At 45.0% G+C, this 20,429-nt stretch overlaps 2 protein-coding genes across 2 annotated transcripts in view; both read left to right on the top strand.

Annotated features, from left to right (window-relative positions):
- The first annotated feature begins 346 nt into the window (after positions 1-346).
- Tsga13 (testis specific 13) lies at positions 347-18,530 on the top strand. The gene is made up of 6 exons (XM_045160074.1): positions 347-361; positions 558-629; positions 1,472-1,681; positions 10,125-10,267; positions 13,870-13,997; positions 18,355-18,530. The coding sequence occupies exons 1-6, from the start codon at positions 347-349 to the stop codon at positions 18,519-18,521; spliced, it is 735 nt and encodes a 244-aa protein (XP_045016009.1). The 3' UTR covers positions 18,522-18,530.
- A 338-nt stretch (positions 18,531-18,868) lies between these two features.
- Copg2 (COPI coat complex subunit gamma 2) overlaps positions 18,869-20,429 on the top strand; it is a 188,059-nt gene continuing 186,498 nt past the window's right edge. The window contains exons 1-2 of the mRNA XM_004661202.3: positions 18,869-18,971; positions 20,095-20,147. Coding sequence (XP_004661259.1) covers positions 18,935-18,971; positions 20,095-20,147 — 90 coding nt within the window. The 5' untranslated portion in view covers positions 18,869-18,934. The remainder of the gene's footprint in view (positions 18,972-20,094; positions 20,148-20,429) is intronic.

Genomic DNA, 20,429 nt, shown 5'->3' with positions numbered 1-20,429 from the left:
TTTTAAGGTAGGATTTCGCTCTAGCCTAGGCTGACCTGGAATTCACTATGTAGTCTCAGGTTGGCCTTGAACTCATGGCGATCCTCTTACCTCTGCCTCTTGAGTGCTGGGACTAAAGGCGTGCACCGCCATGCCTGGCCTGTTCTCTCTCTCTCTCTCTCTCTCTCTCTCTCTTTCCCCCCTGCTGATTTCTTTTCTTTCTTTTTTTTTTTTTTTTAAGGTAGGATCTCGTTTTAGACCAGGTTGACTTGGGGTTTATTATGTAGTCTCAGGGTGGCCTGAAAGTAACGTCAATCCTCCTACCTCTACCTCTCCAGTGCTGGGATTAAAGGCGTGCACCACCACCATGTCACACCATGTGGTACGTCATGGTGACTTGAGGTGGCCCTACATTTCCATCTGCAGGCTTCCTTGATCTCCTGGCTGTAGAAACCCAGAATATATTGTAAGCTCACCTCACTTAGTGTCCAGTTGAGCCCTCTTTCAGTGAGACTACCATGAGACAAGGAATGGGATGCTGCCAACTTGAAGCCATTAATTCCGTTTATTGTCTTTAGGTTACTAAAGCAGTTGGGCCATCAAAATTTGCCCTAAAGAACCTTCGGCACTACACGGTCCATCCAAATTTGGTAGGTGGAAAAGCATTCTGCTAAGACCTCTAAGGGTAAATTTCAGAAGCTGGGCTGGGAGATTGGGGGGGGGGGTCTCCAGGCGCTCCCTAGGACCCAGAGGCCTAGCAATTCTGGGGAGACAATACAGAGGCTTAGTGGTGAGGTGGGAGGAGGGACTTGGAAGAAAATGGTCCCCCAAGTTGATGTTGTTGTTTCTCAGTTGAGAAAACATAGCCAGGGAAATCAATTATAATCCATGCGCACCCCGTTTCCCCCTCTCTAATCCTCCTATGGAGAGAAAAGCAAACTTGGTGGGACTGCCCCTTCCCCACCCACACCTCCTGTGCTTCGTGACTGCTTTTCTTTTCTAATGCCCTGCTTTTGCATGCCCGTTAATGCCCGTGCCTGCGGAGAGGTGTTGGCGGAAATAAGCGAGGCATTGAGTTTGGCTGGCAGGGTTCCCCTCTGCCTCGGAGACAGGTATAGAGAGAAAGAGAAAGCCAATCAGGTGGTGCCATTGGAACCTCGCAGTTTGGCTCAGTAGGCTGGACACTACCTTGGACTTTTTTTTTTTTTTCCCCTTCTTCTTCTTCTTCTTCTATAAGCCTTAAATCATCTTGTTTCTGTTACTATGGCAACCCCAGCCTCTTGGTTTATGCGCAGGGAAATGAAAGCTCGGAGGGAAGAGTGTGACACAATGCTTCCCAAAGTTTCAGGTCAACAAATCACAGGCAGGTCTGTCCAGCCCCTGGTTAGCCTCTCAGCCTGCCCTGCAGAGGCAAAAGATTCACCAACGGATTCAGTCCTCCTCCCTTGACCTCATCTCCTTGTCTTTCTGGAAATCTTTTCTATCTGCCCAGGCCAAGTACTATGAACCTTTGAAGCCCACTAAAGTGCAGAAATTCCTGGCTCACAAGAGGAAACTCAACAGCTTCATGTTAAAAGTGGCAGAGTTTGATCAATATATGACCTCGCTGTTGATGACCAACAACCCTCTTCCTACCCCCGCCCTCAACGAGCAGGAAAAGTACAGCGTTACAAAATACTTCCCCCAGGAGTTACTGCTGGAGGTAATGACACAGGGAGAAGCTTCCTGGAAGTCTGAGCCTGAGCCTGCGGAATTAGGACTTAGCACTGGGAAGGAGCCAACTTAATATCCCTGGCCATATCATCTTCACAAAACGGAATGTGGAGGACCTGGAAAAGCTCAGGCTAGGAATTCTGTCAGTGTGGTTCATGGAAGTTGGATGCAAGGGGAAGATAGGTTTTTGTTAAAATGCTCCTCTTTGGCCAGGGATATTTAGTTTGAAAAGAAAACATGGGTGGGGGATGCGGTACCATCCAAGGGCTTGAGGAGGATCACGTAGAAAATGATCAATCCAGAAATGAAGAATAAGGAATAGCAGTGGATAAATAAACAGGAAAGAGTTATGTTATGTTTTGGAAACCTTGCTTTCAGGTGTCAGGAGAGGGGGAGAGGGAATTTGCATCGCAGTAAACAGATCTATAGAACTCTATTATAGGGAATGATGTTCAGTTCTACTCAAGAAACAGTTGCTAAGCTGGGAATGGTAGCTCACGCATGGAATCACACACTTGGGAGGCTGAGGCAGGATTGCTGCAAGTCTGAAACCAGCCTGGGCTATTACATAGCAAGACCCTGTCTCAAGAAAACAAAGTAGGGGCTGGGAATATAGCTTAAGGGTAAAAGGTACTGGTTTGCAAAGCCTGTTGGCCTGAATTCAATTCTCCAGTTGTTCAAGTAAAACCAGATGGGCACTTGTTTGCAGTGGCAAGAGACCTTGGCATGTACACACACACACACACACACACACACACACACACTCAAATTAAATAAATAAAAATTTTACAAAGGAAACAAATGCTGGGCATGGTGGTGCATGCCATTATTCCCAGGACTTGGGAGGCAGAGACAGGAGGAGGATCGCCGTGAGTTTGAGGCCAGCCTGAGACTTCATAGTGAATTCCAGGTCAGCCTGAGCTACAGCAAGATCCTACCTCGAAAAACAAAAAACAAAAAGAAATGGAAACAAATAAAAACAATTGCAGGACATCTCTATCTTCAAAAAACTTGAAATATTAAAGCTAATTTTAAATGCTCAGGATATATAAATAATCAAAGAATATTCAGGATATGGAAGTAACATAGAATAGAGAAGTGTAGTTTTGCTGGGGAGAAGGGAGTCATCAAGGAGGTGACTCACAAGAGCAGGAGAATGTTCCAATCAGAGGGAAGTGTGAAGGCTTGGTGACATGAGCAAGCAAGCCGCTTCCAGGGAGATAGAAGAGAGAAAATGGCAGGAGATAAAAGGATGTCATCAAGTTTGTGTTTTGGAAAGAGCATGTTTTTGCAGGTTGAAGAGAGATGCATTAGTTGTAGAAGAGACAAAAGGCAGAAAGATGAGTTGTGATGGTACTATAATAGACCAGATAAGAGATACTGTAAGTTTGAATTAAGTCAATAGCAGAGGAAGTGAAGAAAATTGATTTAAGAGATATTTAGGAATCAGGATCTGAGAAAGATGTTGATAGCCTTGAGAGAGAGCCTAATTTAACAGGAAGAAATTAAGTGAGATAAGTAAAGCTGCAGACAAAAGACTCTAATAGAGACTAGATTCTGTGAATGTGCTATCTCAGGACACATTTTTCTAAGAAAATATGAGTTCTGAATTAGTGTTTCTGTACTCACTAGATGGATGCCAATATCCAGTGGTACATACTTTCAACAGTATATTGCTTATAATCCTTGGTAATTGTGTTCCCTTTGACAGTAAGCTCAGTGTTGTTTCCCATGGTTGTGGGTGGAATATACTAGAGAGGGAGAAAGACATGCCAGGCCTGGACTGCCCTCCTTAACGCAGCTCGCTTTGGGGCTGGGGAGACAGCTCAGTAGTTAACAGCACTTGCTTGCAATGCCTAAAGGGCCAGGTTTGATTCCCCAGTATGTATGTAGAGCCAGCTACACAAAGTGGCACATGCATCTGGAGTTCATTTGCAGTAGCAAGAGGCCCTGGTGTGCCCATACTCACTCTTTCTTTCTCTCTCTCTCTCTATCTGCATATTTTTTTCAAAAACACAGTTGGCACTTTATGAGCTCTTGATGTCAGGTACAGAGCCTGATCTTCCTCAGAAGTCAGTTGTAGGACTAATATTGTAATTGTGTCAGTGGCTCTTCCAGCTAAAGACCGGAAAACACACTGTCTATAATGGTTCTGTAATATTCTGGCTATATTCCTCCCTTCCCTTTCTTTTGTCCTAGGATTGCATATAAGAGAAGAATTCTTTGGCTATGCCCAGACTCAGCTTTGGTTTTGCAGGCAGCTGCAGAAAGTTCAGAGGGTGCCTCCAACAGAGCTGGTTGTGACTCTCTGTCCCTTCTAAATGGAACTGACCCTGCCACGTTCCGAGCAGAATGTCTGCCCTAAGAAGCCCCGTTTTATATGATACAACCCATCTCTACCCTAACATGCACCAGGGGTGGATACCCAAAATGAAACAGAATTCATAGGCTAGTTAGTAATTTTCAGGGTAGACGGATACCTCTAAAATAAGAACAAATAAAAACTCAAAACAAAGCCAATGAACCCATCAACCACCAAATCCCTGAGGCAATGACAGCCTCCAGACTCCCGACCTCTGAACATGGAATAAAAAGATCAAGGCAGGGCTGGAGAGATGGCTTAGCTGTTAAGCACTTGCCTATGAAGCCTAAGGACCCCAGTTCGAGGCTCGGTTCCCCAGGTCCCACGTTAGCCAGATGCACAAGGGGGCGCACGCGTCTGGAGTTCGTTTGCAGAGGCTGGAAGCCCTGGCGCGCCCATTCTCTCTCTCTCCCTCTATCTGTCTTTCTCTCTGTGTCTGTCGCTCTCAAATAAGTAAATAAATAAATAATTTTTGAAAAAAAAAAAAAAGATCAAGGCAGTGAGATGTAAGTTGAAAGAGCATATAGAGTGATTCCATAGACGATCACACTATGAAGAAGAAAGCGCTATAGGGGCCATGAAAGTATAAGGGAGGCTCAGAGAGAAAGAGAGAAGAAGGGAAAAAGAGGAAGGGGAAAGAAACAGGAAGGGGAAGAGGAGAAAGAAGAAGGGAAGAAAGGAATGGAAAAGGAAAACGGGAAGGGGAAGAGGAAGGGAGGAAGAAGAGAAGGAAGAGAAGGAGAAGGAAAGAAGAGGAGGAAGAGGAAAGTGGAAGAAACTTGGACTTGTTAGTGATATGCTAGGATCAAGACAAGATGGCAGAGTTTCACTAGTACCCCTTGGATTTTAAATAATTTGGAGTTCTGTTTATTATTTTAGTTAGTTAGTTATTTGAGAGAGATAAAGAAGCAGAGAGAGAAAGGGAGAGAGAGAGAGAATGGGCACCCCAGGGCCTCCAGCCACTGAAAATGAACTCCAGATGCATGTGTCACCTTGTGTAGCTGGCTTATGTGGGTCCTGGGGAATAAGACTTGGGTCCTTAGGCTTTGCAGGCAAGTGCCTTAGCCACTAAGCTATCTCTCCAGCCCAGTAGCAACTATTTTTAAAAGTCTTTAAAATTCTGAAAACACTCACATGTCAATTGATAATTGGACATTAATTCAACCAATATTTCTCTTCTCATAGTGCCAGATATTATTAGAGGCGTATCACTGATGAAGGATATATTAGTGACTAAGCCAGTGTTCTTGCTATGAAGGTTAAGTCTAGTGAGGCGCACTCTTTAATCCCAGCACTTGGGAGGCAGAGGTAGGAGGATCGTGATGAGTTTGAGGCCACCCTGAGACTACATAGTGAATTCCAGGTCAGCCTGGGCTAGAGTGAGACCCTACTTTGATAAAACAAAACAAAAATGTCTAGTGAGGTAGACAGGCCTTAGCAAATAAGCAATCACACAGATAATGTATCATGTGTTAGGTGCCGTGAAGCCAGATAAGGGACTGAAATGTGAATGGAAGTTTAAGATGGTGTGGTCAAGGGAGGTTCTCAGCAGAGGTAATGACTATTCAGTAAATACTCTGGTGGGGCCACAGGATATGCCATGTAATTGACATACCTCTACTATCAGTTTCATTGCCCCAAATTAGGAAAAATATCAATTGTAACATTTTCAAATGAGATAAATCAGGAGAATAAGAATTTAACACTGTCATATAAAATAATGTTCAAGATATTAGCAATGTTTAGCTTGGAAAAAAAGAGTTTATGAGCAACATGAAAAGTCACTTCAAATTTTTGAGCATGCCATATAAGAGGTGATGAATTCATTCTGCTTGAACTCTTGTGAAAAAAGCTGCAAGGAGGTAGCTACTGTTTTTATTTGATTTTTTTTTTTTTTTTTTGAGGTAGGACCTCACTCTAGCTGGAATTCACTGTGTCGTCTCAGGGTGGTAACAAACTCACAGTGATCCTCCTACCTCTGCATCCTGAGTGCTGGGATTAAAGACGTGCACCATCACACCCGGCTTATTTGATTTTGTTTTTTGGAGGTTGGGTCTCACTCTAGCCCAGGCTGACCTGGAATTCACTATAAAGTCTCAAGGTGGCCTTAAACTCACAGTGATCCTCCTATCTCTTGATGTTTGTTTTAAAAAGATCTTTTTATTTCTTATTTATGTGTGTGCATGTGCATAGGTACACATGCCAGGATCTCTTGATGCTGCAAAAACCCGGGTTTACATGGGTGACTGGGGAACTGAACACAGGCCAAGGCTTTGCAAGTAGGTGCCTTTAACCACTAAGCCATCTTTCCAGTCACTTACTTCATTTTTTTAAAATAGTCACTTGATAGGGAAATTATAGGGGGGATATGAAGTGCCAGGTGGTCAGTTAGACTGGATGACTTTTAAAATGCTGTGGCCTTTTTTAAAATTTGATAGGGAAATTATAGGGGGGATATGAAGTGCCAGGTGGGCAGTTAGACTGGATGACTTTTAAAATTCTGTGGCCTTTTAAAAAATTTCCAATTTCCTTTTTTATCCATTTTTAAAAATTTATCTGAGAGTTACAGAGAGAAAGAGGCACACACAGAGAGAAAGAATGGGCACGCCAGGGCTTCCAGCCACTGCAAACTCCAGATGTGTGCACCCTCTTGTGCCTCTGGCTAACGTGGGTCCTGGGGAATCGAGCCTTGAACTGGGGTCCTTAGGCTTCATAAGCAAGCACTTAACTGCTAAGCCATCTCTCCAGCCCAAGATTCTGTGACTTTTAGGAATGACAAAATGATTATCTCACAAGAACTCTCATTGTATGCCCTTTCCACTGCAGAGAAATGGCTGTTGCTAAGACAGCCATCTACAAGCAAGGAAGGTAGATTCCCATGGATCTGTTTCCCCACTTAGTGCCAAATATTTTGTTTTCCAAGCAATTCACTGATTGAATCTGTCATGAGTATGTTGTGCCAGAGACATACACTGACGCAGTTGTGTCTTTCCCTAATAACTTACTGTTATTCAACAAATCACAAGCTACATTAGTTTTGTTGACTGCAATTTGCCAAGTAATCATGATTTCCCTTGGTAGGTGCTGTTGGCAAGCAAAGGTCCTTTGATTCTGATCTTAATGGCTAAGTTTCTAGTGTTAATTGTCAGACCAAACATTACACATTATACAGTAATTCTTTTTTTTCACCCCCAAAAGTAGTGTTCCACTCTAGCCTAGGCTGACATGGAACTCACTCTGGCCTTGTACTCAATGGCAAATCCTTCTTCCTCAGCCTTCCAAGTGCTAGGATTAAAGGAACTCATTACTATGCTATGCTTTCATGCAGCAATTCTATCGTATGTATGTATGTATGTATGTATGTATGTATGTATGTATGTATGTATGTATGATGTAAGTAGGATATAGAATGACTATAAAAGGGTGATAGAGGCTGTGTACTGGAAGCAAAAGCAGAGATCTGATGTAGATGGAGGCGGGTAGATGCTAACTACTCAGGTGGAGAGGAACCCAGATGGACAGCTGCTGAAGGCACACAGCTAAGCTGCAAGGTTTAGGATCCAGCTGAGCTGCAGAGGTACATACAGGACCATGCAGGTGAGGCGGAGCAGGATCAGGCCTTGAGGAACACAAGGATGGACAGACAGAGGAAGGAAGGCAACTCAAGCACAGATGAAAATTCAAGCAGGCCTTGTCAAGTAGAGGAGACAGAGCTGAGCTCAAGACACAGGGGCAGTCAGGAGTTCATGGCCTGTAAGTCCCTTGATCAGATGGTCCCCTGGTCAGATGACAGGTTGATGAGGCTATTGCCAATCTCAGTGTTATGTGTCCAGTTTGTAAGGTTTGGGAGTGACCAAGACCACAGAGACTGAGGCAAAGATGGAAGCTTTTATTAGGGGGAAAACATGAGCTGCCAGGACTGACTCTCAAGAGCGGAGCGCAGTCAACTTTTGAGATTACAGATAATGGGCTATATAGAGCTCTTCCGCTGGGAGAAGACGAAGAAGGGCTAAGAACTCCTTTGTTCTTTACATTAGCCATTTCAAATAGCTAGGGTGTGAGACCAGAAGTAACCAGGTGACCTGGGAGATAAGAGTGGATTTTTGGGCAAGGAAGGGATAATGGCTGGGTGGTTCCTTGAGGAATGTGGATGAACTACTTCCTTATGTCTCTGCCACCTTCTTGCTGTCCTCAGTGACTCCATTTTGTACTGACATAACACTCCTCTTTATGAGTTCCAAGGGGGGGGGGGGCGTTGTATCAGACAGCTTCAGGTTTGCTGAGATGAACTTCCAGACCAGGCACAGTTATGGAGGAAGGGATATTTATTGAAGCTCACAGATCCAGGGGAAGTTCCATAACGGCAGAGGAAGCTGGCCCTGTTTTCACAGGTCCAAGCAGAAAGAGACAAAAAGCCACAGGCCCAAACCCAAAAACCACACCACAAGCAAACTCACTTCAGGAACTCCAGGCACTTTGCATATCTTTAGATTGGAATTTCAAACCCACCACCACACCTTAGGGTCCCAGTGACACCACCTCCAGCCAGGTGGCTGCAGATCTAAATGATAAACTATAATAAAACAATGAGTATATTGGGGGCCATCTATTCAAGCTACCACAGTGGGAACTATGTATGCCCTTCGTTGGCCTGGTACGTCTAATAAGTTCTCAGGCCTTGTTTTTCTGTATGGTACTAAAATGGGCATGCATTCATATTTTCCCAATCTACTTTGACAAGCTTACAGTTGGCATGTGTAATGGTTCATATTGATTGTCATCTTGATGGGCTCTAGATTCATCTAGAAAATGAATGTCTGGGCGGGAAGTCCTAGATTAAGTTAACTGAGGTAGGAGGACCCACCTTGGCTGCAGGCAGCACCATTCCATGAGCAGGAGTCCCAGACTGATGAAAAGGAGAACAGGAACTGAGTACAAGCACTCCTCTCTCTCTCTCTCTCTCTCTCTCTCTGCTTTCTGCCTGTGGATACAATGTGACTGGCTGCCTTGTGTTTCTGCTGTCAGACTTCCTCACCAGGAAAGAGTGACTGCCCTCTTGAACTTTGAGCCAAAATTAACCCTGGGCACATGGTGGTATTTGTGTATGCAGTATGTGTATCTGCAGCCCCTCTTGCCGCAGCCTTTGCACTCCACTATGGATTTCTTTTACTTTTGGCTATATTGGGGATCGAACCCAGCCCCCTGAGCATGCTAGGCAAGGACTATAGCACTAAGCTATACCTCCAGCTTAGAATTTGCACTCAAAATGGAGCCAAACTGGCCGGGCATAGCGGCGCACACCTTTCATCCCAGCACTTGGGAGGCAGAGGTAGGAGGATCGCCATGAGTTTGAGTCCACCCTGAGATTACATAGTGAATTCCAGGTCAGCCTGAGCCAGAGAGAGACCCTACCTCGAAAACCTTAAAAAAAAAAAAAGCCAAATGAAGTAACCCAAGGCAAGGCATAGCTTGGAAGCCACTATTTTGCCCAATATGGAGAAAAACTGAGAGCAGGCCACAGCATGATCTCCACAGAATTTTCACCTAAGCCATGGAAGTTCATCTGTCATTCACTTTCAAAGACTGGTAACTGACAAGTTCAGTCAGTTACTTAGGAAACCTATCAAGGGGCTGGAGAGATGGTTTAGTAGTTAAGGCGCTTGACTGAGAAGCTTGAGGACCCAGGTTCAATATCCCCAGTAACCAAGTAAGCCAGATATGCAAGATGGTGCATGTGTCTGGAGTTGGTTTGCAGTGGCTAGGGGCCCTGGTGCACCCAATTCTTTCTCTATCTGCCTCTTTCTCTGTCTCTCACATAAATAAATAAATAAAATATTTGGAAAAGAAAGAAAGAGAGAAAGAAAGAAAACCTATCTAGATGTAGACAAGTTACTTTACAATGAAACAGGCATAAACAATAAGACAGGGGACTTCTTTCTTTGGGTTCTGGTTTGTAGCATCATTTTAACTTAGTCAATTCCATCTTAACTTGGTCCAGGAACTCAGTCTAGCCTTTAAATTTGCAGGGACTCAGCTTCCTTTCTTATTTCCTTTTCCTCCCTCACCACAGGAAACTCGGCAGAAGCGAAAACCCACCAGGAACTTCTGGCTACCCCTAATGCCTGAGAAAAAGGAGTCCAGGCTTGAGCTGAAGCCAGTCTTCTTTGTGAAACGGTTGGATGATCCCATATCGAAAGAAAAACAATGGTTCAGGTGAAGTCCTCGCTCGCGCTTCTTTTGCTCGTTTTCCTCCGTCTTTTTCTGATTCACCTCAATGTCCCTTTTCAACACAATTTAAAAATCACAAAAGGAGAACCAAAGAGGTTTAAGATAAGGTAGTATGCAAGAGGGTACAATGAGGCTCCTCAAATTGTTTGGATTGTAAGGAGCATGTTCAACCACATACTAAGGCAGAGCTTCCCTATACATCCTTCAAGCTCATTTCATGCTAAGGAAAGGCACATAGCAATACAAAATGGAAGTGTCCATTGACAGTGATTTCAAGAATGAAGGGAACTATTAGAAGGGCTGTGGTTTTTTTTTTCTTTTCACAATTTTTATTAACATTTTCCATGATTATAAAAGATATCCCATGGTAATACTCTCCCTCCCCCCCTCACTTTCCCCTTTGAAATTCCATTCTCCATCATATTACCTCCCCATCTCAATCATTGTACTTACATGTATACAATACCAACCTATTAAGTACCCTCCTCCCTTCCTTTCTCTTCCCTTTATATCTCCTTTTTAACTTTCTGGCCTCTGCTTACAAGGGCTGTGTTTTGAGCAAACAGTTAAAAAAAAAAAAAAGAGCAAGAAATGTGCTACCTGTGTAACAAGTTAAGGACTATAGGACAAATGCTATGAGCCGCAAAGACAGACGTTTTATCTAAAGCTGGTTATTGGGACATACTTTCATTTGGAGAGGACAGGTGATTCTGAAGTTAGTGTAAAAGTTTGTGGTACTAAGTTCTGTTTTTTGAAAAATGTTTTTTATAAGCTGGGTGTGGTGGTGCATGCCTTTAATCCTAGCACTTGGAAGACAGAGGTAGGTGAATCGCCATGAGTTTGAGGCCACCCTGAGACTACATAGTGAATTCCAGGTCAGCCTGGGATACAGTGAGACCCTACCTTGAAAAACAATGTTTATTTACTTATTTATTTGCAAGGAGAGAGAGAGAGAGAAAGAGAGAGAAAATGGGCTTGTCAGGGCCCCTAGCTACTGCATGCAAACTCCAGACACATGGGCCACCATGTACATATGGCTTTATGTGGGTTCTGAGAAATAGAACCTGGGTCCTTAGGCTTTGCAGGCAAGTGCCTTAACTGCTAAGTGCTCTCTCCAGTCCCTAATTCTGTTTTTTTTTAAAAAAATATTTTATTTATTTGAGAGAGAAGTAGGCAGATAGATAGATAAAGCATGGGTACACCAGAGCCTCCAGCCACTGCAAATGAGTTCCAAATGCATGCGGCACTTTGTGCATTTGGCTTACATGGGTGCTGGGGAATTGAACTTAGGTTTTAGGCTCTGCAGGCAAGTACCTTAACCAGCAAGTGTTCTCTCCAGCCCCTTAAGTTCTGTTTTTAAAACAATTAATTATTTGCAGGCATACACACACACACATTCATACCAGGGCTTCTTGCCACTGAAAACAAACACCAAACACTTGTGCCACTTTTTGTGTTTCCTGCTTATGTGAGTGGCTTGGGACTTGAGCCTTAGCTAGCAGGCTTTGCAAGCAAGCACATTTAACCACTGAGCTACCTCCCCAGGCCCAGTGCTAAGTTCTTTAAGCACACCTTATCACTGAACAGTATTCCCAAGTTTTACCAATCATCAGCTTCTTGTAATTGTCCTTTCTTCTCCCTTGGGATCTTTGGTTTATGTGACTACTGCCATGATGACCCTTCCCTAGATCAAATGTGGTGGTTTGATTCGGGTGTTCCCCCATAAACCTAGGTGTTCTGAATGCTAGGTTCCCAGCTGATGGAGATTGGGAGTTAACACCTCCTGGAGGGAGTGTATTTTTAAGGGTGGGTTTATGGGTGTTATAGCCAGTTTCCCCATGTCAGTGTTTGGCACAGTCTCCTGTTGCTATTATCCACCTTATGTTGGCCAGGGGGTGATGTCCTCTGTTTATACTATCATTTTCTCTGCTGTTGTGGAGCTTCTCCTCGAGCCTGGAAGCCAAAATAAGCCTCTTTTTTCCACAAGCTGCTCTTGGTCAGGTGATTTCTACCAGCAATGTGAACCTGACTACAACAGTAACGTGGTACCAAGGAGTGGGATTGCTGCTAGACACCTGACTGTGTGGCTTTGGCCCTTTGGAGCTGAGTTTCAAGAGGAATGTGAGAGGATTTGACACCTTGGCCTAAGAGATGCCTTGCAGTGCTGTAAGAACAGCTTGATGGACTATTCTGGTCAGAGTTGAAAGACCTGAATGCAATAAGAACTATGGACTGTGAGGTTTGGCTTATGAGGGTGAGAAAGAGCTTTGCCTGGACTGAGCTAGCAGTTTGTGTGGGAAGTTTGCTATTATGCCTGTGTCCTGAGAAGTTGTGCAGGGTTGCTTTTTTGCATAGAAATGAACTGGTGTGAGCAGAGGGATATGGCACAGAAAAAAAAAAATCTTTGGGTGAACTGCTGCCCATTCAGCTGCAATTGAGAGATTACAACCTTTGAGACTGGGCCAGCTGACCTGCACTGGGGCAACGGGAAGAATGTAGACTCTTTTGAGGGGCCTCTGTGCTCAAGGAGTGTCCTGTTTTTCAAAGACTGCTTTATTCCCCCCTGGATTTACAAATTGGCACCCTACCTGGTATTGTGGAGTGTAAGAAATGCAGGAAAGAGAGGGCCATTGAGTTTGCAACATGGTCTTGTGTTTTGGAAATAGCCATGGGCTGTGTGAAGCAGATTTGCTGGTTGCCTGCATGGAGAACCCATGGGGCTGTGAGGATGAACCATGGGTTGCAGTGGAGACCCAATGGAGATGCCAGGACCATGAGATGGCTGCTAAGGAAAGCTGTCAGCCTAGATGAAGTTTTCCAGAACTGTGAGTAGCCTAGCTGGGGGGGGTAGAATTGGAACTCCAGAGACTTGTTGCTGGTTAGAATTATTGGACTTAGAGACTTGTCACTGACTTGAGTTATTGGACTTGAAGCTACAGAGTTTGGTGTTTGCACTGTTGTAAATCTTGCATTGGTTGAATATTTCTTTGCTATGCCCAATGACATTTTTTGCAGTGTGTATGTTTATTCTGTGCCATTATGGGTTTTTGGGGGGCCTTCTGGCATTATGGCTCAGTTAAAAGATCTTGGACTATGGGGATATTTGAACATCATTGGGATTGATAAAAAACTATGGAGACTTTTAAAGTTGGACTTAATGCATTGTATTTTACATCATGTATGGATATCAGTTTATGGGGGTCAGGGGCGGAATGTGGTGGTTTGATTCAAGTGTCCCCCATAAACTTTGATGTTTTGAAACCTAGGTTTCCAGCTGATGGAGATTTGGGAATTAATGCCTCCTGGAGGGAGTGTATTGTTGGGGGTGGGCTTATGGGTGTTATAGCCAGTTTCCCCATGCCAGTGTTTGGCATACTCTCCTGTTGGTATTGTCCACCTTATGTTGGCCAGGGGGTGATGTCCACCCTCTGCTCATGCTATCATTTTCCCTGTCACTGTGGAGCTTCCCCTCAAGCCTGTAAACCAAAATAAACCTCTTTTTTCCCACAAGCTGTTCTTGGTTGGGTGATTTCTGCCAGCAATGGGAGCCTGACTGCAACAGACCACATGGGCTTTTTCTCATTAAGGTTTTCCACTGACAATGACTTCGAGAGTGAAGGGAAGTATTCAGAAGTCTATGCTTTGAGGACACAGAAAAAAATGTACCCTCAGTTCAACATTGCTTCCGCCTGCCAAATCAATATGAAGAAAGATGGTAATCTCTTTAAACTCTGTGTTTATTGTACTAAAATGTGGGCAGAAGCTATGGGGATTAGACAGTTGGGCATTATCATCTCTTATGGTGTTTCTGGGAACTATCATTCCTTGCAGTAGCAAAGTTAACAACTAATAGCAGTGTAGGTGGTGCAGTACTGTTTAAATCCTCAAATTTTAAGAAATTACTAGTTTCCCAAGCTACATCATCTACACTTCCAAAGTTTTGATCATAGCAATGTGTTATTTGCTGTATTATTTAGTATTTTCTTTAAAAGAGTGAAAAAATTCTTATCCTATGGGCTGGAGAGATGGCTTACCAGTTAAGGCACTTACCTGCAAAGCTAAAGGACCCAGGTTCAATTCCCCAGGACCCATGTAAGTCAAATGAACATGGTGGCACATGCATCTGGAGTTCATTTGCAGTGGCTAAAGGCCTTAGCATGTCCATTCTCTCTCTCTTCTCTCTTTTTCTTTCCATCTCAAATAAATAAATAAAAATATTTTAAAAATCTTATTCTAAATCATACTACAATTGTTGATATCATGGTTTTGGCATTATATGTATACATACCACCTAAAGCCCCCCAGATGTATAAGGCCCTAAGATTAAGTGTGTACATCTCAAAGGTCCAAAAATCTCTCTTTAAACTTATTTGCCGGGTGTGGTGGCACACGCCTTTAATCCCAGCACTCGGGAGGCAGAGGTAGGAGGATCACCGTGAGTTCGAGGTCACCCTGAGACTACATAGTGAATTTCAGGTCAGCCTGGGCTAGAGTGAGACCCTACCTCAAAAAAACCAAAAAAAAATTTTTTTTAAATTTATTTATTGACTAGAGAGAAAGAGACAGGGAGAGAGGAGAGAGAGAGAGAGAGAGTTAGAGAGAGAGAGAGAGAGAGAGAGAGAGAGAGAGAGAGAGAGAGAGAGAAAGAGAGAAAATGGGTGGTCCAGGGCTTCTAGTCCTGCAAAAGAACTCCAGGTGCATGCACTACCATTTGTGTCTATCTTATGTGGGTTCTGGGGAATTGGGCCTGGGTTCTTAGGGTTCACAAACATGTGCCTTAACTGTTAAGTCATCTCTCCAGCCCCATACAAGTCTCTTTGAGATTGGGGTATGGATTGTGGCAGAAGTAAGTTGGAATAAATGAGGGAAGGGTGTAATGGCAATGCTCCTCATATATAATTGCCTATCTTTTTTATCAAATACTTTATTGTTATTTGTTGATTTATGAGAGAGAGAGAGAGAGAGGGAGGGAGAGAATGGGCACACCAGGGCCTCTAGCTGCTGCAAATGAACTCCAGATGCATGTGCCACCATGTGCATCTGGTTTACGGGGAATCGAACCTGGGTCCTTAGGTTTCACAGGCATGTGACTTAACTGCTGAATCATCTCTCCAGCCCATTGTCCTTCTCTTAACAACACTCACCAGGTACCTACTAAATGTTGGACACTTATTACCAAGTGGTAATAGTAGCACTTTTCATACGTGAGACAGATTCGACTAAGAAGGGCCTCGTATATTATTTAAATAAGAGGCTCGGTATTCTCCACTAAGCAAGATGGTTGGCACTGAAGGGACTCGGAGCACCAAATACACAAATGTGTATCAGACATGTAATTGATGGGCCTTTAGGTTTAACCAGCCCTGGCTTCAGAATAAGATAGTCATGTTGCCAGTGGTGTGAGTCACGGTATACCATCACTTAACTGGCTTCTTTGGGTGTCTCTGTCTCTCCTACACTCTTTTGCCACCCCAATCTGCCATATACAAGTAAAACCAACCTGGGATGGAAACAAAACTTGATACAGAAAATGCTTAAGAATAATAGAGTGGTGTATCTTCCTTTAGAAGGGTTCAACCTTGCCCAAATTTCGAGTTTCTTCATTCTCCTGGACGGGTTTCCCCATATTAACCATTCTTGGGGATTTTAAGCTTAATGAACTAATCTATACCTTACTCCCTGTGGTGGTTTGATTCAGGTGTCCCCCATAAACTTAGGTGTTCTGAATGCTAAGTTCCCATATGATAGAGATTTGGGAATTAACACCTCCTGGAGGGAGTGTATTGTTGGGAGTGGGCTTATGGGTGTTATAGCCAGTTTCCCCATGCCAGTGTTTGGCACACTCTCCTGTTGCCATGGTCCACCTTATGCTGGCCAGAGGGTGATGTCCACCCTCCGCTCATGCCATCATTTCCCCCTGCCATCATGGAGCTTCTGCCTTCGATCCTGTAAGCCAAAATAAACCTCTTTTTTCCCCACAAGCTGCTCATGGTTGAGTGATTTCTACCAGCAATGTGAACCTGACTGCAACACTCCCAATTACTGTGGCCCAAGGAAGAGGCACAGTGTCTCTCCTTCTCCCAAACCCATTTATTTTCAGCCTCAGAATATAGACAAGCAAACATCCATTTCTTTTGAGAGAAACTCTTTCTAGAAAGTATGGGTTGAACTTTGTAAGCCAGATAAGAACAAACAATAATTAACATAGTACATTTGGTCAAACTGGAATTAAATCTCAAGTGATAGCATTAAGACTCAGGCTCATTATGCAGCTTAAATCCATAGACAGAGATGGGGGAGAGGGAGAATTTCTCTAGGTTAGAGAATCTAACTTATGTTCAAAATATCCTAATTTTGGAGTCTTTTGTTTTGTTTTGTTTTTCGAGGTAGGGTCTCACTCTGGTCCAGGCTGACCTGGAATTAACTATGTAGTTTCAGGGTGGCCTCAAAGTCACAGCAATCCTCCAGCCGCTGCCTCCCAAGTGCTGGGATTAAAGACGTGCGCCACCACAACCAGCTGTGAACAGTCTTTAATAATGTGCTGGATCTATCTTATAAAAAGAACACTTAATATGTCAGTTTATGGTTTCTGTTACAGTTAGCTTCTCATTGATGGAAGAAAGTACTTGTCCAGAAGCTGCTTATGGGAGGAAAGGGTTTATTTTGGCTTACAGACTCAAAGGGAAAGTCCATGATGGCAGGGGAAAATGTAGCATGAATAACAGGCTGGACACCACCTCCCGGCCAACATTAGGTGGACAACAGCAGCAGTACAATGTGCCAAACACTGACAAGGAGAAGCTGGCTATGACATCCATAAACTCACCCCCAACAATACATCACTTCCAGGAGGCTCCAATTCCCAATTTGCCACCAGCTGGGGACCTACCCTTTGGAACACATAAGTTTATGCAGACATCTGAATCAAACCACCATAGTTTCTAATGACATTTAAGGTGACTCTGCAGTTTCCTTTAAGGAAAAATGCCTGGATACTTAGTGTAGTTTTGTACTTATAGTGTCTATTATGGGGCAATCCCTAAACAAAGTCAGTTTAATGGTTCTACTTCCAAGCAAAGGTGACAGCTGACATATTCACGTCCTCCCCATGCCCATTACGTCCTGTATTTAGCAGGCATTCAGAAAAGGAAGACCATGAGCCGGGCATGGTGGTGTGTGTGGGAGGCAGGGATAGGAGGATCACCATGAGTTCGAGGCCACCCTGAGACTACATAGTGAATTCCAGGTCAGCCTGGACTTGGGTGAAATTCTACCTCAAAAAAATAACCAACAAAACAAAACAAAAAACCCAAAACCCCCCAAAGGAAGATCATAACAAAAATGATCTGGGTAGAAGCTGTGAAGGCTGGTTAGAAGGTTGCCCAAGAGACAGAACAGGGCCTGAACTGGGGAGGGGTTGCCAAACCCTACATCAGATGCTCTCTCAGAACAGGCAGTGTTTGAGAGAGAGAGTCTGGATAAATGTGACGACACCAGGATCAAAGGTAGAAGTTTGTTAGTCATAATCTCAGACAAGAGCACTTGCAAACATTGTGAGAAAGCTCTGAGACACATGACTATATGAGCATCCCCAGGAAGAGTCACTTCAGGGCCTGGAGAGATGACTCAGCACCTAGCAGCAAGCACTTGCTGGTGACGGCCGGAGTGTGATTCCCTAATACTCAAATATAAAGCCAGTTGTACAAAGTGGCACATGTATCTGGAGTTCCTCTGCATCAGGAACAGAAGGCCATGGCGCCTCCCATTCTCTCTTTTCTCAGACGAACAAATGTATATAAAAAAAATCTTTAGTGTCAATCAATATTCCTACTGCAGATAGAATCTCTTTACAAGAGTGGGACTAAACTAAGAACTCCTAAGGACACTAAACCGGCCCAGGGTTTGGATGAAGGGTAGAAATGCAAAGTCATAAAAGGGTGGAGATGGCAGTCCAAAAACGACTCTATTGCTAAGAGGGTGTAGATCAACTTTCTTCCTCCAAATGGATCGCAGTAATCTGTTACTTTTTTTGGAGATGCTCATTCACGGTGTCCTGTGCTTTGTCGTTGTAGCCAAGACGACTGTGAGCGAGATGCCAACTTCGCAGGTCCTTTGGGAACCACTCACATTTTCAATGCTTCTGGAAGACAATCCCACCAGGGATGCGCCAGGGGAGAGGGCCTTCCGCCACGGAAGGGCCACGCAGTGGATCGTCAAAAACGCCGCTGTCATTAAGTGAAAGCAAAAATCCTCCCGGCTCTCCTCCCGAAGTCTCTAGAAACTGAAGAGCCTGTTAACAAGTGACCCACCAAATAAAGGCGCATGGCTACCGCAGGCGCGTCGGGCTTGATGCAGGCGGGTCGCGACCCGAGGCCCAGGAGAGAAGAGTGGGCGGGGCGAAGCCTGTAGCAGCGCCTGGCCACGCCCCCCCACGCGGCCCGGGGTGGGGCGGAGCGGAGGGCGTGGCTACGTCCCAGGAGGGGGGCGGCCGTCGCGAAGGCCCTAGGGGGCGGGCCTTAGGCCCCCGAGTGACAGCCCGGCGGCCCAACCGGCGTGAGCACACGGGGCCGGCCTTCCTGCAGTCTCTTCCGCTTGCCGGCAGCGGCGCCTGGGACGGTTGCGGTGGGTCTGGGCGCTGGGAAGTCGTCCAAGATGATTAAAAAATTCGACAAGAAGGACGAGGAGTCTGGTACGCGCGCGGGGCTCCTGACGCCCATCCTCAGCCGCGTGTTTGTGTGTGTGTATGTGTGTAGTAGGGGGTCGTCCCTTCCCTCTACCGCCTTTACCTGCTTTCCGGAACGCCGGGGCTGGGGGCGTGGGCGCCGCCATGCGAGAGCCCCTCCTCCGGCACCGGGGCGGGGGGCGGGCGGGAGGGGGGCTGCGGGGAGGCTCCGCCCCTGCGCGCTGAAGCCCCGCCCCCTCTCCTCTCTCCCCCTACCCCGCCTGAGCTCCTGGTAAAGGGGGCGCGGGAGTTCCGACGCCTGTTTGGCATCTTGGGGGCGAGGGTACTTTTAGTGGGTTAGTGCCCTGCTTTCCGGGATCCCCCGAGCTGTGTGCGTGTGAGCTACAGACTCCAGAAGGGGGAGGGGCCTCGTTCCTTTTCGGGACCCCTCCCCCCCCCACCCCTCCCTTTCCAGGGGCTTGAGACTACCGCATGGGAGCCTTGCCTGCCTGTGACTGGGCTGCGTCCTGGAGTGACTGGCGTCTTGATAACCAGTCTTGCAGTCCTGAGCAAATGGGGAGTATGCCAAGACACTAAAAAATAAAAAATAAATAAAACCTAGACCCTCAGATCTTCACTGATGGCTGCTCTCGCCAAGTGTGGTGGAGGGGTCGTTAGGGAACCTCTGTGGTCTCGTTCTTCAAGGCCTCTATGTTCATGTGATTCCCTGGGAAACTCTTTTTTTTTTTTTTTTTTGTCTGCCTCCCAATAGAAGTATGAAGCACCTAAACTAGGCATTGCTTTGAGGAAATTCACAAGCGACCCATCATGATCTCATTAGCCCTGGCTGTTGTGAGTTACACATTTGTAACATTCATGGGGGTGTTGGGGGGGGGAGTAGGAAATCAACATACTCGTTTTGTTTTGGACATGATTCCTGTGAAAAGGAAAGACCAGGCTCCTAAGGATGGCAAGGATAGAACTCGTACCAGAATCGAAATGATTTCATTTAACGGATTTGCACATTAGTAATTACCCTATAGTAATGATCACCTCCCTTACGTGAGCTTTCCCAAGCATTCAGTATCCCTCTCCAATGAGTAAGTCTGTAGGCCAGCTACCGAAGACATTGTTTTGTTTTATACCATAGGTAGTGGTTCCAATCCTTTCCAGCATCTGGAGAAGAGTGCTGTCCTACAGGAGGTATGACTTGGAAGTATATTGTGTATTTCCTCTTCTGTTTTAGAATGGTGGCCAGGGAACCTTTGTGGTACTATGATCTGAATTAAGGAATGTAGACGCTGCTGTAGGAGACAGAGACAGACTAAAAATACCACTTTCTCCCCATTCATGGCCAAGGCTGTAAATGAATTCATTTTTTCCCCATATATATATGCATGCAATTACAGAATGTCATTGAGTTCAGGGAATATAGGCAGTGGAACAGGAGATTATGCATGCCACTGGAGAACCTAGAGTTTATTG

This window comes from Jaculus jaculus, chromosome 10, assembly GCF_020740685.1.
Source record: "Jaculus jaculus isolate mJacJac1 chromosome 10, mJacJac1.mat.Y.cur, whole genome shotgun sequence".
NCBI classification, from domain to species: Eukaryota; Metazoa; Chordata; class Mammalia; order Rodentia; family Dipodidae; genus Jaculus; species Jaculus jaculus.
The sequence above is the reverse complement of the archived record's forward strand: the minus strand, read 5'-3'. Positions and strand labels throughout refer to the sequence as shown.

Excerpts from the sequence above, each read along its gene's own strand:
- Tsga13 (XM_045160074.1), top strand. Across the intron at positions 630-1,471 it reads ACACGGTCCATCCAAATTTG|GCCAAGTACTATGAACCTTT; the intron begins GTAGGTGGAAAA and ends CTATCTGCCCAG. Across the intron at positions 13,998-18,354 it reads AATCAATATGAAGAAAGATG|CCAAGACGACTGTGAGCGAG; the intron begins GTAATCTCTTTA and ends TTGTCGTTGTAG.